The 25,408-nt window shown below is 41.6% G+C and overlaps 1 protein-coding gene across 1 annotated transcript in view; it reads right to left on the bottom strand.

Moving 5' to 3' along the window:
• The window catches only part of EPS15 (epidermal growth factor receptor pathway substrate 15), a 114,196-nt gene that overhangs the window by 70,981 nt on the left and 17,807 nt on the right, over window positions 1-25,408 (bottom strand). Inside the window, exons 3-10 of the mRNA XM_054036805.1 lie at window positions 19,692-19,781; window positions 18,599-18,646; window positions 11,483-11,578; window positions 10,612-10,677; window positions 6,845-6,970; window positions 5,399-5,458; window positions 1,161-1,361; window positions 227-372 (exon numbers count right to left, since the gene is read on the bottom strand). Of these exons, the coding sequence (XP_053892780.1) occupies window positions 227-372; window positions 1,161-1,361; window positions 5,399-5,458; window positions 6,845-6,970; window positions 10,612-10,677; window positions 11,483-11,578; window positions 18,599-18,646; window positions 19,692-19,781 (833 nt within the window). The remainder of the gene's footprint in view (window positions 1-226; window positions 373-1,160; window positions 1,362-5,398; window positions 5,459-6,844; window positions 6,971-10,611; window positions 10,678-11,482; window positions 11,579-18,598; window positions 18,647-19,691; window positions 19,782-25,408) is intronic.

Genomic DNA, 25,408 nt, shown 5'->3' with positions numbered 1-25,408 from the left:
AGTACGAATGACCACATGAAGTGCACTAAGCCTCTCACCTCTAAATACAGTCCCTTGAGGTCAAGGTAGAAGCAAATACACTGCTGCTGTTATACTGTACCTGTCCCATAGTTAAACAGAGGACTTCAGGCTGCAGAGATATCAATATGGCATCTTTCATAAACAGTATGCGTGGCGAGAAAAAGATGTTCTTTTTTTTTAAAAGATGATAGGTAAAAATTCTTACCAGATGTGCGCAAGTAAGTTAGAAGGCAGTCCTGTCTTTAAGAATATCTCTCTGGCTTCCACACCAGAGACAAAACCATCCATGTCTTTGTCAGTTTTCAGGAAAATCTCATCATATTTGATTTTGTCGGCAGGTGATACAACCCACTAAGAAAAAAAACGGTAAATCTCTTTGAAGACAAATGTATTTTTATCTCAAGGAACAACATAATTCTAGTTCTAAATCTCTTCAAATGACATCAGTCTTTCCAATAAATAATGGCAATTAGACAGCTTGGAAAGATCTACTCCCAGTTGCTTGGTTCTGTCATGATCAGAACAGGTAAGACTTTTTGTCTCAATGGCTGCTTTTTGGACATACCCCAGGGCTCATTTATTTGAAGTACTGGTATATATTCCTGGCCTTTTCTCACTTCAGTTACTTACATCGGCTATCCAGTCCACTATCACTATCCCCTCACACCCCACAAACACCATTAATTTGTTGGAAAATTGCTTGCCTGATGATTACTGGATTTGTCTCTGTGCCAGATCAGACAGATGTTATCCAGTTGGGTCCTTGGGCTACTATTTTGTTGGGTTTTTTTTAAAACAGTTTTCTTAATATTTTGACCTCTGCATGAGGCTCATATGCTTTAAAATAAGCATTTTTTAAACTGAAATTTAAAAATGTATATTAAGTTTTTCCTGAAGCCAAATTTATGTAGTAGAAGACTTCTAAAAAGCACTTCCAGTAAACATCTTCACAGATGGTTAAATCTATTTTTTGCCTTTCCCAATCTGTTAGTGCCACCAGCCACCCCAACTTTATGAACATATTGACAGAAACAAAAACAAACAGCAAGGTAGTCTGTTTGACCCGGCTCATCTGCATAACATTTCATTACAAGCAGTGACCAAAGAAACTATAACACAAGCCAATTCTAGGACTATACCTGTGTTAGTGGTGCTTTGGCAGGTAAAATGCCTACAGGAGACGAGGACTGATGAGAATCTTTAGCGAATGTTGACGATGGGATCAACTGCACTGCTCCTGGAATACTGACAGTTTTTCTCTTGGAAGGTGGCACCAAAGCTGAAGGCAAGGACATTGGCACTGGTTCCTTTTCCAAAGCACAGTACACCAAGAACATGGCCTGAACATGAAAACAAGATGGGATGGTCACAGCATTAACCAGGGTTGCAATATTTATCCTCATTTTAAGACGTGACCTACAGTACTTTTGAAGCCATCTAAAATTTAACAATCTTTTCAAAAGACCGAAGCAGCCTATAACTCAGAGGTGCCAGTTATCTAGCACATTCTGGGATACATTTTATAATAAAGGTTCTCAAGGATCATTTGGTCTTCCCCTCTTGGTTTTTGCTTTTTATATTCCTATTCTGTCTTGCCAATTTCAGGGGATGGTCATAGCCCCAGTGTCACCTCACTGTTAGAGCAGCAACTCAGCAGTTAATTCCCTTTCCTCTGTTTTCTTCAGAAGTGATGAAAAGCAGCAACCGCATACTTAAACTCAGTAACTACTTCACAAACCAGGAGAGGAAGGATAGCCTTGAGGTTAAAGCATTGGACTGGGTGAAAGATCTGAAGATCTGGGTTCTGCTCCTGACTCTGCCACAGAATCCATGTGAGGCCTTTGGACAAGTCACTTAATCTCTCTGTGCCTTTGTTTCTGATGTCTGAAATGGAGATAACCATGTATCCCCCTACCTCTCAGGGATAAATTCATTAATGTATGAAGCATTCATTCCACGGGAATGAGCACCATAGAAAAAGCCTATGAATAATCAATGTAACCATCAGGCTCAATGTTTTTATTAGAAGTGTATTTAAACACAAGAGACCATCAAGGTAAATCTACATTAAAAAGACATGAAATGCTTTCTCAACATTAGCCAAAGAGGCAGGGCCCAGTTATGGTTTCTCCTGCCCCCTAACTGCATATGCATCCCATCCCAAGGAAGAGCAGCACACATCTCCTTCCAAAATATCAAGCCCCAAGCAGTCCTCCTTATTCTAGAAGAGAAATATTTGATAAATCCTAATTAGGTAGTATCCTTTGACAATCCTTTTTCTCTCTCCTCAAAACCCCTCAAACTGGAGTTTCAGAGTAACAGCCGTGTTAGTCTGTATCCGCAAAAAGAAGAACAGGAGTACTTGTGGCACCTTAGAGACTAACAAATTTCTTAGAGCATAAGCTTTCGTGGACTACAGCCCACTTATATGCATCCGAAGAAGTGGGCTGTAGTCCACGAAAGCTTATGCTCTAAGAAATTTGTTAGTCTCTAAGGTGCCACAAGTACTCCTGTTCTTCTTCAAACTGGAGTCTATCTTTCTGTTCTCTCTGGCTGGGCACATTAAACATTAGCCTTTGAAGACTCCTTTGAAGTTCACTGCCAAGTAAACAAATCCCGCACTGCAGGAGTTTAACACCTTTTAGATTAGTTTCAGAAAGTTGGGTTTGCATAGTAGGAAACAATTTCAGTAGTCAAATCCCAGGACAAGAGCACAAATTCTGACAATGGAAGAGAGCCGAAAGAGGCTCCACAGAGCCTGTGCTCCAGGTTAAATCTTTGTATCTGGCAGATGTGGGCCAATCAGCATCCCTCCCACCACAAATGGGCAATGAGTGCCAGAGACTCCAATGGTGGGGAGATAGGGGGAGAGCTAGCTGGCTTCCTCAGCAAGTGTCTCCCTCCCTTGCTGCTGGGGAGGTCCCCCTTCGCTGCCAGCCCCTTCAACATCCCCCACTTGCTGAGGCAGGTGAGTGGGCATTTGTTCATATTCACTAGTCCCTTCCAGTAATCACTGCACTTAATAGTTCTAACTTTGATTGTGGGATTATGCTTTAGGAAGGTTCAAATCTTAGAAAGGGTCACTTTTTAAGATGTACTATTTCACAAAAGTTTCATAGACTATCTATTATGTTAATTATTTGCTCTGCTTGCCTAGTATGTTATAGTCATTCCTCAACTTCATGAATCAACTGTTTTAGCACTCAGCTAAATGTCTGAAAATTACAGCACACACATATATAGAAGTATAAGTGCACGTATAAGTACGGCAAAGATGAGTACTCTACAGGTGAGTTATCACAGTGGACATGAAATTATGTCCACAACTACAGTTAATTGGAGATTTAAAGAGCTGATTTTAGAAGAATTTGAAACAAGTGACAGCATAGGTGAAAACTGACGGAACAGTCACAAGTAAAATATTTTGTGGGTTCCTTCATCTACCAGAAGGATACTCCTATTTCTATCCCCTTAAATCTGCCTAAATACCCATGTTTACTTGTTACAGAGGCAGAGTTTCAGCCTCACCCTCAGAAAGTTGATGCTTGTCAATAAGATGAAGAGAGAACGGTGTTTTCCCTATTGGCATTTTTATCCCAAGAAATATAAGTTTTCATTTTGAAGTCATTGCTAAACTCCCAATATTTGATTCTATATTATTGAGTCAGTTTCTGGAAGCCCAAATTAAAGACAAGCTCTTGGCATGTATACCTATTAGTTTCCTTGATATAGTTCTGAAAGGTTTCAGAGTAGCAGCTGTGTTAGTCTGTAGCCGCAAAAAGAACAGGAGTACTTGTGGCACTTTAGAAACTAACCAATTTCTCTAAGATGCCACAAGTACTCCTGTTCTTTTTACAGTTCTGGAAGTTTACCTCGTTTTTCAAAAGGCTTACACAGAGGAATAAGTTTTAAAATACTGTATTAATAAATACTTATATTTGAACCTTTGTACTATTAATACTACCCATTTCTCTAACTGAAAAAACAAACATTTCCTCCACCCTGATAACATGTTTCTTTCCTCTCCACTTGACCTAAGTGCTGAACACACACCCTTGACTAATTCAACATCCGTGCAAGACTACAACAGGTTTTATTTACTCTTCATCTTCGAATTAAAGAGAGAGTGAGCTTCTGTTTAATCTCACTTTTATCCATGTAAATTCAACTTTTCAAGTACTGAAGTGAAACTAAAATCTTATGCAGAACCAAAAGATTGGCCCCAAAACAGGGGGAGATGACAAATGAGCAATATGAAGAGTCAGTGTTTTATGCTCGTTCTTTTAGATCAGTTTTTCCAGTTGTTGAATTTGGTCACCGAATATCAATGCAGAATATGTTTTTGAATTTAAGAATGGTGTTGTTGATTGCATATCTACCTTGAGAGCACTCAGTCTCACCCCAAGTGCCAGTATTAGGATATTTGGTTGGACCTGTAAAACAATTTTTCAGTGTCTCTGTTCCTAAATGGAATCAATTCCTGTCTAGCATATATAGAGCCAATACAAGAATATGGAGAGGGTTAAAATAATTCTGTGCTTGCTATCACATTTCAAGATTGCTAGATCCTTCCCCACTGGCCTCCGAAGGAAAAGCTTTCTTTTTATTCATTTGAAATAGCAGCATTTAATATCATATGCCATTAAAGCCTGGTCTAATGAAAAGATAGAGTTACATACAAGCCTTAAAAAGATAAATCTGATAAGGATTTCTTGCTGTGACAAGTATGTGTATCTACTGGTTAAAGTTACAATACATAAAAAAACCCACCATACATAAAATTCTCTCTCCAAGCAGAACTAGAGAAATCCTAGACAAGAAAAATGACCTGGAATGAGACTACAACACCTCCCACAAGAGAAGGAAGCAATTTATGTTCAAATGGTTTCTACCCAAAGAAGGGAAGCTTAGCTTAAACTCCAGCAGGGATGCAATGTCCTTTGAAAAAAACATTCAAAAGAGCCCTTTGAAATGGACCTACAACCTTGTATGCTCACATGATAACTAGAAAGAGCTGTCTCGTGGTTTGTAGATTAAAAAAAATATATTTTTAATTAATGGGTACGTGTACTAGATTTATGAATATGACCAAACATCTCAAATGCTTATAAAACCTTTAGGAGTTCACTCTCAAGTGATTTCTATACAAAAAGAGGACACTGACCTAGCAGGTGGGGAGGCAGAAAAGCAAAAATAGTACAAGCAATGGAAACTGATGGGAATTTAGACTGCTACTGTGGCACGAGCTAGGATAACGAACAGAAATAAAGGAGAAGTGAATCAACAGATATGGAGTCTAAAAACCTAGCGCTTCCAATGTTTGGCTTTTGTTATTAGGTTTGCAGAATTATGAAACTAAATGAACCAGTGTACTTACAACTGCAAATTCATCTCGATCCAACATTCCATCATGGTCAATGTCACTTAGTTCCCAAACCTAAAGAGAACCAAAATATATAGGTGATTGGCTCCCAACCCCCATACATGCAGTGTCAAACAGCAGAATCAAAGCGTCTATCTGGTTTCAGATTTTAAAAATACCCATCAATCCTCTCAAATAGGAGGGACCAGAGGATATTGAAAGTTTCCCTCAGCACTAGTTTTCAGTCAGCAATGTGCATTTGGATTAAATTGTATAAGAAAGCTATTTTCTGAAGGTGTAGAGAAAGAGTAGGATAACATCACTCTCCCTCAAAGTAAATGTTAAAATATACATAATTAAGTGGTCCAATACATTAAAAGGGAGATTAATGTGGCAATTTTACAGAATAACTACAAAGATATCCTTTGAAACAAAATATACGTTTATCAGTTTGTTTTACTCCTCAGTAAGGTAACTTTACCTTTTTAGAAGCAGGGAAAAAACTACACGCCACATGTAAAAAAATTTGAAGTGTTTTACATATATACTATTAAATAATCTTTAAAAATAGAAAGCTAACTGTAAAAATAAACTAATTACTTTTGTAAAGGAAAGTATGGTCATTTTACAATACCTCAGGAGTAAGGCTGCGAGTCTGTCAAGGAGGTCACAGATTCCGTGACTTTTGCAGTGGCTGGTGCTGGCTCAGGGGCTCCCCGAGCTGGGCAGTCCATGGGCCAGCAGCAGAAGTTTGGGGGTATGGGAGGGGACTCAGAGCAGGGGGTTGGGGGTGTGTGGGGCGCTTACCTCAGGGTGGGGGGCTTCCTGGCTCCCACTGGCATGGCCCTTCAGCTCCTAGGCAGTGGAGGGGTCACGGAGGGTGCTCCGCGCCGCACGCTGCTGGCACCCACAGGCCCCGCCCCTGAAGCTCCCATTGACTACTGTTCCTGGCCAATGGGAGCTGCAGCAGCCAGCGGTTATGGCAGGAGCAGCACACTGGAGCCCCCGATCCCTCTGCCACCTAGGAGTTGCAGGGACGCAGAGGTGGGTAGGGAGCCCCAGCCAGCCCCGCCAACCCTTCCCCAGCCACCGCGGGGTCCCACTCCTGGGATGCGATGGACCCGGCCCACCCCCTCCCCCAAGCACCAGTGGGGTCTGGGCCTCCTCCCAAAGCACCCACAGCCCCTCTCCCCCCAAGCACTCACAGCCCCCCACCCAAGTTTTAATCAGAGGTATTTTTAGTAAAAGTCATGGACAGGTCATGATTTTAGTTTACTGCCCGTGACTTTTACTAAAAATACCCATGACTAAAACGTAGCCTTACTCAGTTACATTTTTATTACTAAAGATATTAAATCTGAATACCCAGACATTTCTCTAATTAGTACAGTTATCTTTATTATTTATTATTCACAAATCAAGTCAGTAGCCCAGTAATTTTAGTTAGAATAATATTCTTACTCTTCCTAGGACATCCACCGGCAGTTTGGAGTTTAGCAGTACAGGTTTCACCTTATCCCCGGACAACAATCCATTCACAGGATTCAGACTGTCAAAGATAGCATCATATTTGGCCTTTTCTTCCAGCTGAGAGAGCAAAAGATAAACCGATTTATAATACTGGTAATGGGAACACTTTGAGAACAAAGCACACAACCCAAGAGAACCACAGTTTACTATACAGGTAAGTAACCATTTATTCAAGTTTGTGCATGTATTATCCTACTCTAGGTGAATCCCAACCAGTGCTACTTTGGTGGTGGGAACTCTGAGTCTGCTTTAACAGAGACTGAAGGACTCTCTTTCCAAAATTAGCATCTGTTCTGGGTGCTTCAACAATTGCGTAATGTTGTGCAAATGTGTGTACAGTCTAGAGGTGCTGCTCTGCAAGTGTCTCTGATTGGAAAATTTCTCAAGAAAGCCTCAGAGGTAGCCTGGCCACTGACAGAATGTGCAGTAACTTGTGGTGGTGTTTGTGAGGTCATAACAAGTCCTAATATATGAGGAGATCCCATGAGAAATTTTGTACTGTTGCAGCCCGCCCTCTCATTTTTTCTGCATATGCTAGAGTCTTGCAGAGGATCTAAAATTCCTTAGTTTTATTAATACAGAATGAAAAAGACGTCTACAGACATCTGAAGTGCATAGTCTCTCTTCATCCCTGTGACTATGAGATTTTGGAAAGAAACTCTGTAGATGTATCACCTGATTTAGAAGAAATTATATTACCTTTGATAGGAGTCTTAAGGAAACATTATAGAACATTGTGTTAGGGGTTCCCCCCCCCCCAAGCTTGTCTCTGTCCCAGTGGATGTGACTATTACTAGATAAGCTATTTTAGCTGACAAAAGAAAGAGCAGGAGGCTAAAGACTCAAAACAGTCATGTAAAACCTGAAAAAAAAAAAAAAAAACAGGTGAAAGGTCCCAAGGGTAAACTAGTGCTTTAATGGTGGATAAACCCTAACATCCTCTATAAAACCTCTCAACCATAGGGTGGGAAAACACAGACTGCCTTTGTATAGGTGGGTGAAATGGTAGTGATGGCTGCCAGGTGCCCAGAAAAATGCCTGATTCTTCTAAAACGTTCTGAATCTGCAATGTGGCTGGAAACAACAACTGATGGTGTACCCAGATGGGTACCTTTTTCCACTTCACCAATATGTCTAGTGGAATGCTTCCTGCTGCTGATTAACATATTTTTAACTGCTTGAGAACAGATTCTCTGATAATAGTCACTCTATATCCATGCCATGGCGTGGAGAATGCACAGGTTGGGGTGGGAACCTGGCCGTAATGCGGTGATATCTCCTGGAGAACGTGCAAGGTAACTGGAAGTTGAATCAATAAGCTTCATAAATCTGAGGACCAGTATTTTCTCAGCCAGGCCAGGGCTAGGAGAATCATCCTGGCTTGTTCTTGCTTTAGCTTCTTGATAATCCTGGGAATCATTTGGAGCAGAGGATACATGTATAGAAGCTCCAATTCCCAGGGGAACAGGAATGCATCCATCACAGAACTCAGGTTCTGACCAGCCCTGAAACAGAAGTAGCTGCATTTCTTGGTGTTTCTGGTCACAAGTCCACGTTGGGAAACCTCTATTTCTGGTACTTTGACTGCTTTCATGATATGTGATTAACTTTCTGCTGAGGTAATCTGCTAGAACATTCTTTACCCTGAGAAGGTGTGAGGTTTGAGGGTGATGTCATTTTCAATGCAGAAGTTCCAAAGCTGCACCACCTCCTGACACAAGAGATTTGACATTGCTCCACCCTCTTAGTTACAGTAAAACACTGTGGTCGTATTGTCCATCATCTTCCAAGATATAGTGCTCATGATAGATAGCAGAAAGACTTGGCATACATGAATTACAGCCCTCAGTTCCAAGACATTTATAAGGCTGATTCTGGAAACCTTGAGTCTGTACCTCATCTAGGTGTGCTCAGCCAGCCGATAGCAGATATGTCCATCACTAACGTTTCTGATAGAAAGAGAGCAGAGGTGGGGTACAGCAAGTAAAGTACCCCCTTGCAGACATTTTCCAGAATCATGCACCACCTTAATGCTAGGATTTGAGCAGCTATGTGAATCAGCCTGTCCAGAAGATGCTTGCTTGGGTGATATGTGGACTTCAAATCAGCTTTACTTGCACCGCAGGCAAACTCAGACACATGTGGAATGCCATGTGTCTAAGCAAGGTGAGGCAGGATCTCGTTCTCAGGTGAACCTAGCCTAATGCACAGGGTTAAAATGGAACAGAACCTTTCTTAAGGTAGACAGGCAGTTCTTGTTGTCGAGCCAACTCCAATTAACTCAATTATCTGAAATGGAGACAGTGTTGATTTGACCATGTTTATTTTCAGACATAACCGCATGAAGAGAGACTGGATATGATGAATGCTGCCTGCGACTTAATCCATGGTCTCTCCAGGCAACATCAACCATCCAGATACAGGAATATCTGAATGTGTGTGTGTTAGATAAGGCACTAAGACCACCACACACTTGGTAAAAACTCTGTTCACTGATGATAGGCTGAATGGAAATACCATATATTGGTAGTGGCAGTCCCCCACTGAAAATGTTAGATATTTTCTGTGGCTTGGGTGGATAGCCATATGAAAATAGGCATCCTGCAGATGGAGAGTGGCATACCAGTCATCCAGATAAAAAGAAGGAATAATGGAGGCCAGGGATACCATCCTGAACTTGATCTTTTTGATTCAAGTGTTCCGGTCTCTCAGAGTATGTCTAAACTGCAGCTGGGAGCACATTTCCCAGCTCAGGTAGACAGACACGTGCTAGCCCTACTCCAGCTAGCATGCTAGAAAGAGCAGGGTAGCTGGGGGAAGCACATGCTGCAGCTTGGACTAGACGCCAGAGTAGAAACTCACCCAGACCCCCAGGTATGTACTTGGGCGGCAAGTCCAAGCCATCGCCCAAGCTATCCCTGGTTAGGTAGAGCTAACACATCTACCCATCCAAGCTGGGCAGCACGCTCCCAGACGCAGTGCAGATGTATCCTTATATCTAAGATGGGCCTCAGACTCCCCTTCTTTTTGGCGAGGAGGAAACTACAGGAATAAAATAACCTTTCCCGGTGCTGTGGACGGACCTCCTCTATAGCTCTTAGATCAAGAGGAGATGGTACCTCTTGAAGCAGTATAATTTCGTGAGAGGGACGTGGACGATGGATGGAGCTTAAGACATTGACTGAAAATGAACTGTGTATCCCAATTCCAGTGTCTAGAACACAACGATCTGAAATTAAGGCATTCCAGATACTGCAGAAATGGTACAACTGATTCCCAAAGGCAGGAGACGAGTCAGGAAAATCTGTTCTGACTGGGACTCTGCTCCTAAGGAAGCAGTCAAATCTGCTGCTTCAAGGACAGACTGCCAGTAACAGGTTGCTGCGGCAGAAACAGATGATATTTTGCCTAAGAAATGTGTGACTTTTCCTGGATGAAGCAAGTTGTCTAGGTAGAAAAGAGAATGGTCTATCAAAGCTAAAGCCTCTATTGCCTCCTGTAAGAAGTAGGTGTGTGCACACTTGCTATCTGGTCACACTAAATACAGAAGACATTAAATTTGGAGAGAATAATCTGAAATAAGCTATAGCAGTTACTACACGTCTAAAACAAGTGTAAGTTTTCTTGGAAACTGCAGTCATAAAAAGGGCCAGATATTGGTATGTAGGCTTTTTGACTGTTTACAACTCTCAACATACCTTAACAGCCCATGGGATGTCGGCTGATGCTGTTCCACTGATAAGTAATGGGCTACCGGTATCAGTCTAATAGAAAACAGATCAAAACAAAAATATCTTATTTGCAAAGGGAAAACTGAGTTTCAAGACTTTTCCGCTCATCTGAATGGGCCCTGCTATCCAAACCCATAATCACATTTTAATTAATCAACTAATGAAGGTACAATAATTTAGGATAAGAAATTCAAAATGGCATGTTCTCTTCATACTCAAAGCAACATCAAAGCGTAATAAAAAGTACGCCTTAATTTATAGCTATACCATATTCCTTCAATGAAAAGGGAACAGACTTTAATTGTCTCTACTTTTAACAATCCAAAGAAAAATAAAGAGTAAAACCGGACTGTTAAACACCTTGTGGGTTATAAGCAGTACAAATGTCACTTTTTAATTTTTGATATAGCTGGTGCTCATGAAAATGAAGGAAGAATAGCACCAGAGTTGGGCATAGTGTGACCAGGTGCCATGGAAGCTTTCCCACTCAGTCTTCTAAGTGCAACTTCAATGTTGCCTTCAACATCCTTGTCTTAGGATTTTTTAAAACTAGAAAAAGTTCAATGGCAATGCTAACAAAAATTATTTACTATGGTCTAAATTAACATTTTCTCTTGTGACCCAAGCAGGATTTTACCCCAAGTCTCCAGTAGGGCTAGACTAATGTACTCACTGTTGCGCAAAAAGTCCATTTTTAAATTTTTCAATAGCACTAAGATTTCCCAGTGAAGATGCTGCATATAAAACACTAAACCTTCTCAACTGTTAGCTTAAAGTACTTAAAGTTACTGAGCTGATCACAATTTGTATTATTTATTTATTTTTAAATGTGTCTTACAAATCTAGGTGGAGGAACAGGCAAATTAAGACTACTCAGGGAAACGTCCAATCCATTCTGTGCACAGGCCACTAGTCGCAAAGCCACAAAAAATTCCTATGGAGGAAAAACAGAATTTTTAAAGGATTTACTATACAAAAGTAATTTAAACTCAACTGGAGAGCTGACAATTTATAATTCTTCTACATTGGCACATTTCTTAACAGGATTCATCTTGTTAAACTAATATACTAATATACTTATTATTATTAAGCCTTAATTTATTTCAAAATGACTTACAGTAACATTAAAAGTATCAACCATTACACAGCAGCCACTCTAGAAAACCTTAACACCTTATTGAAAGGTCTGCCAAAATATTTAACGTTGCAGCAAGGAAGGAAAGAAAACTCTGCTCTATTGAATGAAGCTTTGGTCACCAAGATAAGAGTTTTAGTGCATTCATGCCGAGAGAGATAACAAGGACTAATTTTTTACACTATATATTCATGGAAATGGGAGGTACAACATCTTCAGAAGTATCTTAATATCCTCAAAAAGGGCTCAAACAACAACATAGCAATCAATCTTGAGGGGCAACACACAGACTTAACAGATTAAGCTATGAGGCAGCTTTGGGGCAGGAAGATCGGACAAGTGTTCTCAGATGAAAATATTGTCCTCCATAAGCCATTCTCTCTCCATGCCTTGGTCTCTGCCTGTTTATCACCATATATTTACTGGATTGGAGAACCATCTCGTATTAGACAGACAGACAATTTCAATTTAAGAGACATTGGCTTGAAAATTTATTCGATATGTGTCAGTCGATTCTCTAACATTACTAAGGGCAGGCTTCACTTAAAATGCTGCAGCGGCTGTGCTGATGTACTGCTTTAGTCAAGACACTACTACACCGATGGGAGAGCTTCTCTGGCAGCATAGTTAATCCACCTCCACAAGAGGCAGCAGCTATGTCAATGTGAGAACCCCTCCCACTGACATAGCACTGGCTACTCTGGGGGTTAGGTTGGTATAACTGCTTCGCTCAGAGGTGCTCACCCCCAGCGTCTTTGATCAGAGATTTCTCACAACAGTGTCCATTCAGCCCATGCATGCGTGTTAGTCAGTCTCCTGCCCTAGTTATTGTTACATAGCACTGTGTGGGCAAACTGCCCTCAGTTCTTTTTCTACTGCAAAGCCCCATGGCAGAAAACTCCAAAGCAGAGGGGAAGGAGGGCAGATAGCAGAGCACCCATAAGGGGACACATATCGAAGAACCACAATTATTGCACAGGGTGAATAACCATTCCTCCTCCTTCAAGTAGTGTCCCTATGGGTGGCTCCACTCTAGGTCACTACTGAGCAGTATCCTCTAAAAGGTGGAGTGGGCTTCAGAGTCAAGTCCAATATGGAGGATAGCACAGCCAAGCCAAACACAGTATCAGAGGAAGACTCATGAGTTATTGAATAGTGTTTGGTGAACTTATGAACAGTTGCCCAAGTAGTGGCTTTACAGATTTCAATAATTGGCACGTTTTTGAGGAAGGCTGTAGAAGTAGCAATAGACTTTGTAGAATGGAGTGTGTGTAACTGAAGGTGGTTGAACATTGCAAGACTGTTAACAAGAATTAATGCAGCCTAATATCCATTTGGAAAAATCTCTGTTTAGGGATTGCCGACCCTTTTGACCGATCTGCTAGTGAGACAAATAACTTGTGGGTCTTCATGAAGGTCTTTGTTCTGTCTAGATAGAAGGCCAGGGCTCTCCTGACATCCAAGGTGTGCAGCAGTTTTTCCTGGAGATTTAGATGCATTTTGGTGTGGAAGACAGGCAAGTGAATAGGTTGATTACGATGGAACTTGGAAGAAACCTTAGGTAAGAACTTGGGGCAGGACCGCAGCATGACCTTGTCCTTAAAAAACATTAAAATGAGGGTATGCAATTAGGACTCCTCACTCTCCAACATGTCACACCAACATGATGGCTATCAGAAATGCCATCTTAATTGACAAACGGAGCAGTGTGCAAGTAGCCAAAGGTTCAAACATCTATCTTGTAAAGGATTGAAGGACCAGAAAGAGGTCCCATACTGGAGTAGGATGTTGGACTGGCAGATAAGAGGTTTCCCAAACCTCTAAGGAATCTTGCTGTGGTCAGGTACGTGAAGACAGAATAACCCTCTATTGGGTGGTTGAAAGCCATGATGGTTGCCAGCTATACTCTTCTAGAGTCATAGACAGGCCCAAGATTTGCAGCATTAGGGTGTATTCCAGTATTTCCAGAAGTGATACAGTTGTTGGTGGAATCTGTCTGCAGCCACACCAGGTGGAAAAGCATGTCCATTTCTGAGAATATGCGTAGCAAGTAGATTGTTTCCTGCTGTGTAATAGTACTCTTTTTACATCATCTGAGCAGGCTGCCTCTAATCCCATGAGCCATCGACCAACCATGCTTTGAGACGAAGCATTGTGAGAGTAGGATGAAAAATCTTCCCGCACTCCTGGGAGAGGAGATGGGGAGCAGCATGGAGAGTAATCGGAGAGCAGACAGACAGCTGTACAAGGTCAGGCAACCACGTTTGCCTGGGCCAGGTTGGAACTATTAGAATGACCCTGGCTTCTATCTTTATTTTAAGCATAACTTTGGCTATTAGGGAGGGTCAGCAGGAATGCATTTAGTAAGGCTAATAACCACTGAAGGTGAAAAGCAACCCCTAAGGATTGGTGACCCAATCCACCCCTCGAGCAGAAGTTGGTGCATTTCTTGTTTGACTCTATGGTGAACAAGCCTACAGAATATGTGGTATAATATGCTGGGGTCTGTTTCCAACTCACGGTCTCACAAGGAGTATCTGCTGAATGCATCCGCAGCCACGTTCTGAATCCTCGAGAGATAGACCACTGTGATGATGATCTGGTTGCATATGCACCAGTTCCAAAGCCTGACAGCCTCAGTGCAGAGGGGGATCTTGCTCCTCCTTGGCAGTTGATATCAAACAGGCATAATAGTCTGTCATGATTTTTGTGTTTGCGTCCCTGTTTTGTTGTAGGAATTGGAGGCAGGCATATCCAAGTACTCTGAGTTCCAGCAGCTTGATGTGTAGCATCATCTCTTGCGACGTCCACTTGCCATGGGTCATGTAAGTGTCTAGATGTGCTCCCCAACCTAGCAGAGAGGCATCTGTCATTATAATGACCATTGGGGGGAGGACTTGCAAATGGAACTCCTGTGCACAAATTATGGATGGTCTTTCCACCAGTTGACGGATTGTTTTACAAAATGTAGGTATGGAAAAAAGCATATTTAAACTGTATCTAGTGGGTGGATAGACAGTTCTGAACCACCCTTGAAGGCAGTGCATTCAAAGTCTTGCATGTTCTGTAATGAAGGTAATGGCTGCCAGGTGTCCCAATAATTGAATGCAATTCCTGACAATGGTTTGGGGGCTGAGATGAATTGTGTTTGCTATTTTGGAAAGAGCCACAAACCTGTGCAGAGAAGGTAAGCTCTTGCTGTTACTGAATTGAGATGTACCTCTATGAACTTTAAGTTTTGCACAGGGGTCAAAGTGAACTTTTGTATGTTCAGTTGTAGGCCCCTTTTGAGGAAGAGGTCTATGGCCTCAAAAGCTGCCTGAGACATCACTTCCAGGGAGCCACCCTTCAGCAACCAATCATCCTTTCCTGTGGAGCTGTGCTATTACCACCACCATGATCTTTGAGAAGCCCCCTGGGGCTAATGATAGGCCGAAGGGGAGCACTCTGTATTGGAAGTGATCCTGGCCAAGAATAAAGCAGAGAACCATTTGCGGGATGGGTGGATAACAATGTGGAAATACGGACACAGAGTTGAGTGCTGAGAACCAATCCCCTTCCTCTAGTGATAGAATTATCACTGCAAGTGTCATCATTTTGAATTTCTGTGCCTTCGCATAGGTGTTGAGTAGTCTTAGGTTTAGGATGGGTCTCCAACCTCCACTCTTTTCTGGTACCAGGAAGTACATTGAATAAAACACCTTCCCTCTGTGCAGAGAGTCTATTTCTTGATAAAACATGACAGGGGTCCCCCTGAAGAGGGATGGGGAAGGGGGGTTAATTGGTGGAAGTGAAGTAAAGAGGATGGTGTAACCTGTGGAGATCTCCGAAACCCACTTGTCCATAGTAATTAACTCCCAGGCTCGCGTGAAATAATGGAGGTGGTCACCAAAGGGAGGAAGGCTGGTGAATCAGTGCAGCAGAAGAGGATGAGGATGGCAGTTCAAACCCTTGACCAATCGGTCAAAATTACTTCTTGGAGGTAGACAGCAGCAAGGCTGAGAAAAGGACTGTTTCCTTCTCTGAAATCTCTGCCTTCTCTAGTGTGGCTCATCTGACCTCTGGCAGGCAGGGGTGGGCTCTCTGGGCCATCTGAGACTTGCTGCGCTCTCTCTTGTAGGTGTGAGTATAGATACCAAGTGAACGCAAGGTCGCTCTAGAGTCCTTCGATGTTTGCAGAGACTAGTCTGTGCTATGTGTGAACTCAGACCCATCAAAAGGAAGGTCCTCAACTGTACTCTGAACCTCCTTCAGGAATCCAGAGAGCTGGAGCCCGGAGGCTCTTCTCATCACCACCACTGTAGCAACTGAACAAGCAGAAATATCAGCGATGTCACAGGAGGCTTGTAGCGTTGTCCCAGCAAGAAGTTGGCCCTCCACAATAATTATCTGGAACTGTTCTGTGTTGTATTGGGAGAGGGTCGACAAACGAGGTCAGCTTGGTGTAGTTCCCATGGTTGTATTTTGCCATCAAGGCCTGACAATTGGCAATTCTAAATTGTAGGGAGACTGAGGAGTAAGACTTTCTCCCTAGTAAATCCAGGCACTTGTGGTCTTTGTAGCGAGGTGTGGATTTAGCATGGTGCTGCCTACCACTATCAAGGAGTTAGGGGAGGGATGGGAAAATAAAAACTCTGATTCCTTTGCTAGGACATAATACTTTTTATCTGCTCTTTTGCATGTAGGCAGAATAAAAGCTGGGGTGTGCCTCACTAACAGTCAAAGCTATACAGGCTGATGAGGGTGAGTGGAGGAGGTTGAGCAGCTTACAATGAGGCTCTAACCGCCGTGAGGAGAATCTGCAATCCTTTTGACCAGGTCCTGGAAATGTTTAAAATAAACTGCTGGGGTTGGAGGAGGAGGCATGACTGCTTCATCAAGAGATGAAGAGGAGATATTGGCCGGAGAGGAGATCCTTTCACTGGCTCTAGCCTCCTGAAGGGAGTAGGTGATGCCTCTCTATGGTGGGTGGCACTTAATGCTCTAGAAAATTGTTTGTGATAAGCCACCCACAGGTCCCAATATGTCCAGGGAGGAGGTGCATACGGCATGGGAGGAGGCACCCAAGGGTACTCACACCAGCGAGGCATTGGTGGTAAATGTGGGCTATGAACAGTTGCAGCTTCAGCAGAGGCATGTGGGAAAGGACTTCTCTATGAATGAGGAGGAGAGCCCTGAACTGACATCTGGGAGACCGAGGCAAGGTCTTCATCAGAATCCTCTTCCTCACGTTCACTCAGGAATGATGGAGCACCAGGAGAGGTCTGAGGTAATAGTTGCCTGAACTTTGCCCAGTACCAATCTGGATATTCTCGGTACCAACGGCACTTTGGAGGTCAGAAGCAGAGAATCAAGTGTCTCAGATACAGCCAGGTCCCAGGGAAAATGGAACTCCTGCTGTACCGTGAGGATGATCGGTACTGAGGCTGAAGTCTGAGGTGAAGTAGTCATGGCTGAGGCCGGCTATTGCCTATGTATGGTACCACAGGGATTGGGAGCTCAGAGGGAAGCGCAGTTGCTGACAGTACCGAAGGTCTTGTGTGCTCTAAGGGAGGCATGGTCGGAGCCCGAGGAAGAGCTTTTCTTGTCACCTTGATCCGATAACAGTACAGATGGGCTCTCTGGGCCCATGGCTTTGCCACCTTGCAGTCTAGCTGTGCCCTGGGTAAGGAGGCTCAACAGTACCTGATTGTGGTGCCGGGCTAGCTGAGGAAACTGAGGACCTCAGCATTTTAGAGGTGGGTGCTCTATCTGGCGAATCCAGGGTATGTTCTTTCAAGGGCTTATGAGAGGAGTCTGGTCTTCCTCTTAGATGCCCTAGAACTGTGGGGCTCCGAGGCAGCAGACTTGTATGGGGACCGACATACAGGGGGGAGGTCCCTTGGCCTGGCTTGGAGGCGGGATGTCGAGAGTTCTCCATCATGAGAAGGTGGAGCTCTCTCTGTATTTTTTCTGGCTCTTGATTTCAATGCCAGACAAAAGTTGCACTTCTGAGGAACATGCAATTCTCAAAGACAACAGTTACAGTGCGAGTGTCCGTCACGGACTGGAACTGCTTCCCAGCAAGACAGGCAGCGCTTGAAGCCAGGAGAACCAGGTATTATCTCTCAGTAAGAAGTAGAAACTATCTAAATACTATGTAGAGAAAATGAAACTTTTTTTAAAGAAAGAAGCTTTATCACCAGTATTTACTAACTATGGAAAGCTAGCACTAACACTACTACTAACACTCAGTAAGAGAGAAAAATAGAGTTGAAGAAATTACAGCAGGACAACTGCTAAAGCTCCATCTCAGGCTGAGAAGGAACTGAAGACGGCTAGCCCCCACAGAGCTATATAACAGGAGAGGGCACAAGAATGACTGATTACCACGCATGCGTGGGCCAAATGGATACTGCTATGAGAAATCTCCGCTCAAAGGTGTAGGGGGCGCTAGCACATGGAGAATGGAGCAACCATAGAGACCCTAACCAAAGAACTGTAACTTATTCCTGAGTATAGCATCACAGTTCTCAATGTATTATATGTATTATATTGTATAGGCCAAGTAGGAATGGTGAAATCAACACCAGTGAATTGTGTTTTTCATGTTCATTGTGGGTGACATTCAAACTAGGAATATTAGCTTTTTTACAGGAAGAGTTAGGTTTAAAAATCCTTTATCCTTGTTTCTAACAAAACAAACTACTGCATTCTTAAGGAAATTCTGTATTTCTCTGAATTCTAGTTTTAAAAAAATCTGTTTGCTAATATTTTAAACAAGGCATTTTTCATCCAAACAAACTTATTTCCTTAAAGAAACAGTCAAAATAATCCTACCTGTTTGTTCAGGATACCTTTGCCATCTGTATCAGCTAAATCCCAAATCTAAATTAAAAAAGAATTTTAAAAAATGTTTTATAGTTGTGCCAGCAAAACTGTTGCTAACTGACAAATCCTCATCCTACTTAGAGAGGGAATGCAACCCAAGCATAAATCTCTAATCCCAGGACTGCAAATTCTTCATAATGACGACTCATTTATGATGACAAATGCATAAAATTATAAGAGTATTTACAACTAACAGTTAAATTGAAGAGAACAGATAAGAAATAATGGAACTTGAATCCATTAGCTAACTGGATTTGTCCAATTGTCAAAAAACACAAAGCAAGCCAGCGAAAGAGAGAGAGTTAAGGAGTATTTGGCCCAATGTGTTTCATTCTTCAACTTTTGCTTGTTTTACATTACTTCAGTAATTTTACTTCACTTTCCACAGAATCTGCTAATCATGCCTAATGATTTCTTATTAAATACACAAAGGAAACAGAATCCAGTAATTTACCATTAAACCTTTAACGTACCTTTGTACACAAGATATACGTTTCAAGGTCACTACTCTGTCCTCATTTTTCATGTATTATAGAAAGTTTTGTTCAGTTATAGTTTAAGGAAAAGAAAAGTCACATTTTATAACTGAAGTACCTGCACAACTTGCCTAATAAAATTCTATAATGTAGGTTTGTATCCAGTATAAAATGCACGTTAGAGTTCCAAATGACCAAAATGTCCTTAGAATATATATTTTCTATCATTTAAAATAAAGTACCTGGGCTCTGTCATTTACTGGCTATAATGGTCACAGGTAACATACTATATAGGAAGTGCAGAGCACCCTCAGTACTTTATAGGATCAAACCCTAATCCTCATAGCATAACTTGCACAGTAAGTACAAAACTATTTATCCACAGAGGTTGTATCAGTGATTTTAAGGTACTTTGGATGAGAGGTGCAATATATAAAAGCAAATTATGTATATAAAAGGAGACTATAAAATATATATACACTAGTATTTCAATTCTGAGAGGAAACGGACAACAGCAAAAGGCAGCATAATTAAAGGCATGATATTATTCATTACATAAGTAATACCTTTCCAAGTATTAAGTCTGTTAGCCCAGATTTTTTCAAGAAAGCAGCAGCATCAGAAGCCACCACTCTTCCAGTGTTACCAGAATCAACCTGCAAAAGATACCATCACAGGTTAGCGCCCTGAATTGCTGCAACATACACCTGCCCCATCGTTAGGATACCGGGGAAGAGTGCACATAGTTTTTACTCTAAAGTGACTAAGGTCTCTCCAGTGTATTTCAACAGCTTCCTTTCAAACTGATGCATTTTACATTAGAACGGATGCATTTTAAACTGGGTGCTAAAATGAATTCACTATTTCACTTCCAAGGCTCCAGAAGTTAACATTTTAGGCTAAGTTTATGCACACTTTGTACTTAAGAATTAATACTAGGGACTTAAATATTATTACATTTGTTTTTATTTATGATCATACATACATTTTGTAATCTGTTTAATACAAACAGACTTACAGAGAACATCTGAGAAAACTTATCACAATGCTTCTACTATAGTCCATTAACACTATCTTATTGAGAGAGAGAGAGAGAGAGAGCGCGAGCGCGCCAGACACACAAGCAGGGTAAAAAGATATTAGACTTCATTCCAGGAACTTAACCACACAACAGATTCAGTTTTATTATATTCAACATAAAAAAAGAACAGCCAGACAGAAATAAGAATATTGAATGTTTAAAATCAAACAGCTAACATGAAGCTTTCATTACATTTAAGATACTCAGAGAATTGAACTCAGCTCTCCTTTAGTTCCAGGTTAGCTCCCTAACCACTAGATCACCCTTCCTCTCACAGTTTATTTTAAATATAGATTGGAGTAATTCTAGTCAGAAATTAAGGAAGATAGTAACATGCATCCAACATGAAATACTTCATTTATTGGTAAGTGTTACAAATAAAAGCTTTAAGAGTAGCATTCAAGAGTTTTCTACCATTGATTATGGTTGTGTTTTAAAGTCTCCAGCAGAAGGTATAGGATTTCAAGTATACATCTGAGCAATACTCAAAGAAGAAATTGTACAGTAGAGATCTTATTTGGGTTAGACCACCACATGAATCTCTTCTCATCAGTTCTTCCTAATTGTAGATTTTCTCCTTTAGTAGCTATGCCTACAAAATATCTGGCTTTTATGTACATACAGAAATCCTCAGGAGATAGGTTAAATTTCATTGAGTAGTTCAGAGTTCATTATTAATAAGCCCTGGAAAAGTCTGCAATGGTTAACTAGTCCTTGGCCATCCCAGCTTTTAGAGTTAGCCTTTTCCTCTCCTGGAGGAAACTGAGGTAACTTGTACATCCAGGAAGTCAATTATACTTTTGGCAATACATTGAAGTACAAGATTACATTCTTCCACATTTACAGAGAGGTCCTTAGGACAGGATGTCACCTAATCTCCTGAGGGAGCAAAATGTCATAGCCATATATCTAGGGTTACCATATTTAAAAAATAAAAAAAGAGGACACTCCACAGGCCCTAGCCCCGCCCCTTTCCCACCCCCGGCCCCCGCCCCAACTCCGCCCTTTCCCCGCCCCTTCCCCAAAGTCCCCACCCTAACTCCCCCTCCTCCCTCCCAGCCACGCGAAAAGGGCTGCCCGAGCGCTACCGGCTTTACGGTTTGCCGGGCATCCCCCAAACCCTGCGCCCCCAGCTGGCGCTTCCCCAGCGCAGCTGGAGCCCGGGAGGGCAAGCGCCCAGCCGGGGGCGCAGGGCCTGGAGGCTGCCCGGAAAACCATGAAGCCGGTAGCACTCGGGCTTCGGGCAGCCCCTATGCCTCCGGACCCTGCGCCCCCAGCCGGGCACTTCTCCTCCCCGGCTCCAGCTGCTCTGCTCCTCCCCTCTCAGACTTCGGCTCTGTTTAAGAGCCAAGCTGCCCGAGCCAGCGCTACCGGCTTCGGGCAGCCCCCCTTGCCTCCGGACCCTGCGCCGCCGGAGCAGAGCAGCTAGAGCCGGGGAGGAGAAGTGCCCGGCTGGGGTCTGGAGGCAAGGGGGGCTGCCCGAAGCCGGTAGCGCTGGCTCGGGCAGCTTGGCTCTTAAAACAGAGCCGAAGTCTGAGAGGGGAGGAGCAGAGCAGCCGCGGGAGGGGAAGTGCCCAGAAGGTATTTTTCCCGGACACGTTCGGCTTTTTGGCAATTCCCCCCGGACGGGGGTTTGATTGCCGAAAAGCCGGACATGTCCGGGAAAAAACGGACATATGGTAACCCTACATATATCAGATTGTAACGAATAAATTGAAAGCAATGTGCTACTTTGAGTTTCTGCAAAGTAGTAAAGTTCCAAACACATGAAATTATAGATGCCTGGTTACAAAAATTCAAGTTGAAGAGGTTAATATTTCCTTTTGTTTCGTCTTTGACAAGACAATTACTGATGTTCTTTTGACGAATGCATATTTTTGCGAGGTTGGGCAGACCAGGTGGGCAGCTCATGCCAAGGCCCAATGGGCCTCAATGAACAAATGCATAGCTGAAAACTAGTCTGGCTCGCCTGCATATTAGCATTGTTAAAACTAATATCAGAATTATAGGAATGCGTTTAGACTTTATGAAATATTTGTAGGATTCTGCATGTATTAAATGTTATTTATAATATCTGTACCCCATGTTATAAATGTAATATTTTAAGCGTTTGCTCTGTAACTATAAAAGTGTTTGCTAAAACTAACACACTGCAGTCAGGAGAGAAGCATTACCAAATGTGAAATACTAGCTTCCCACAAGAAATGCCATCTACTGCCCAACAAAAGAAGGCATATAGACACCAACCAAACCATTGTAGAACACATCAGTGGACAAAGACTTCATTGATTGCTTCCCCACATCCATGAAGAGGACATGTGCAAAAGCCCTCATCCAATCATAGCTTGAACACTGGGGGTGGGGGGGAGTGCATAAAAATCCCTGTCAAGGAGAAATCATCATCATCATTATGCTGCTTGGAATTTGGAGAGGTCAACATTTCCAAGCACAAGCAAAGGATCCCCCAAGCTGCTTATCCCTAAAAGACATATAGAGCTTGCACATTACAGCAGCTTCTATTACCTTTTGCAACCTAGGACTAACTCATTTGTATGTGTGTGTTTGCCTGCTTTAATCTTGTAAACAACATTTTTTTCCCTAGATTATCACAGGACTGGCTACAAGTGTTCTCTATGGTAAGAGATCTAAGGTACAACTAACATGCCGTAAGTGACAGATCCTTTGGGACTGGGAGTAACCTGAATATTATTGTGATTTTTGGTGAAAGGGACCATCTGCTATAAAGATAGGCTATAAAAACAACTTCACATTCTTTATCATGGATTGTAATGCCCTGAAATTCTGCAGGATTTCACAGCTATTACAAAGGACAGAGCAAAACAAATATAACTGAGGAAACTTTGGCCTTCAGCCAGTCTTTAAAGACAAAGACTGATCGGAAGCTGTTCAAATAAAATATGAAAATGGAAAATTGAAGACTGGTGAGTGATGGAATTCAATTCATGTCCCAAATTTAATTTGGCCAATACTTTAAAAGATAATCCCAGAGGCAGAGAGGGCATTTAATAATTCCAAAGAAAGGCTTTTTTTAATCCATTGTTTAGTTGATCAATGAAGTGTAATGTTCACTGAATATTATGATTTGTAGTTCTCTCTGGAATAAATTGAGAATGGCTAGTGAGAAGTGATGCTAGAGATAAGTTGTTTTTTTAAGCAAACTATTGAACTTTCTCTAGTATGTTCTTGCTTATATTGGTAAATATCTACAGTCTTTTGGATTTTCTTTTAAAACCAAGAGTATGATTACACTGTCTTGCAAACAGAAATTGGACAATTCTCCCTGTTCAAAGAAGCAACTGAACATTTGAGGTATTCAGAGCACTAGACACTACTGAAGACAGTTATAGAATTCACTGATAAAAGCTTTGATAAAAATGCCCTGGATATCTGCCATTTGGAAGGTACTTTGGAGCAGGTTCACCTTCATCTGTTGGTATTTCCACTTCTAGTGGTACTTTTTGTTCTCTAGCAATCAGCAGGATTTTTAAAGTCTGCAAAAAAGCTATTGTGATTTAGTAAGAGTCTGAAGGTGAATAAAGTTTTTAGCAGAACTTTAAATATCTTCTCACTTTATCATCAGTATTTTTATTTCTTACAATAGTGGGTTCAACGGTCAGGGATTTAGTGGGATTTATGGCTGCCTCCCCCCACGCACCTTTTTTTTTTTTATTAAAGTATGTTGGGCATAGCAGCGAGCTCCTTATAACGTACGTGCAACTGCATTGTCAAACACAGCCCCACTTTATACCCAATGGGTCCTATTTGTAACCTAATCTAGTAGTTTTGGCATCTATTCAGGAAAGTGCTTGTGGGATCAGTGTTTTTCCACTTTTAGGGAAACCCCAGAGCCATATTGAGTCAGCAGTGTCTATTTTTAAATCTTCAACTTTATCCTCTAGGAAGGTGACTTTCTGAAGAGCTGCAGACAGGTGGCTGTTATTTGAGCTGATTCCGACACTGCTACTTTTTTGTTCCCCGATGTTAGCTTATTCAGCCTTTCCTTTCAGTTAATTGGTCGACAAACAACTGAAGAAACTTGAAGACTGAAAACTTACTATCCACTATAGTGGTCAAGTTTAAGGCAGTTTCCTATATGATCCTGGTGGCCAGACTGCTGGGACTTGCTGGCTGTATGGCTCAGCTGTCTTGACCATCTTCCCTGATTTGCTCTCCCTGTTTGCAAGCTGAGGGTCCTGAGAGCAAGTTTATCAAAGCAGTCTTCAATAATGTTACAAAGGAATTTTTTAGATTTAGAAAGGTACAGGTACATCTGATTTAATTAGTTAGAATGCAGAAATTAGTACCTGAATGCAGACCTTAAAAAAAATCAGCTAGGAGCTCAGAGACATTGCTTAGATATTATGCTGAATCACTTTTTTTTTTTTAACTAAATCCGTAAAGTAAACAACAAACATTTAATTTCTAAATTTCAAAGTTACATCTCACTAATGGGAGCCATTTGCCCTGAACACCTGTGAGAACAAGTTCAGTGAGGGATTCCCATGCAAGATTCCTAATGTGAATCTCAGAACAGCTGCTGGTTTTGCTGATCTAAAGGCATTTTTTGGATTCTTCTATCACTAATGCCAAAGTAAACCCCTCAAGGAAGCCAAAATACAATAGGTACTGTATGTCATGAAGTAGCTTTATATACCATAATCATATTTAAGAGAGCCCAAACTCAATAACTCAGACTATGATAAACAGAAGCTATCCAATTACAATATAATCTTCCATATAGTATTAGTTCCCATTTGGAATGGATTTTCCTATTACTATTGTTGGATCTCTATAGATCTGTATCAATGTAATTAATGCTTAAAATATATTTACACAAATTGAATTAAGAGAAAAGAAGTCAGATAACTGTATTTTTAGAGGATACACTGATCAAAGCCAGAATGCAGAAAAGCCTTTTTTTGAAAAGGGGGGTGGGCAGGAGAACAAACAAACAAAAAAACACCCTAGAAAATTATTTTAACTGATTTCAGTTATATACTCTTGAAAAATACCTTGGATCTAATATTATGAAATTAGGTAACCTCCATACTATTACTGAACCAAGGTTATAGACCATATTAATTTCACAACATATGCTATATAGGATGAAATCTTTTTTCCTGAAGCTTTCTTCTGATAGTATTAAATGTTTGAGCAAAAGTAAATGATGACCTTGTTTTC

Source organism: Malaclemys terrapin, chromosome 8 (genome assembly GCF_027887155.1).
Source record: "Malaclemys terrapin pileata isolate rMalTer1 chromosome 8, rMalTer1.hap1, whole genome shotgun sequence".
Taxonomy (NCBI): domain Eukaryota; kingdom Metazoa; phylum Chordata; order Testudines; family Emydidae; genus Malaclemys; species Malaclemys terrapin.
The sequence above is the reverse complement of the archived record's forward strand: the minus strand, read 5'-3'. Positions and strand labels throughout refer to the sequence as shown.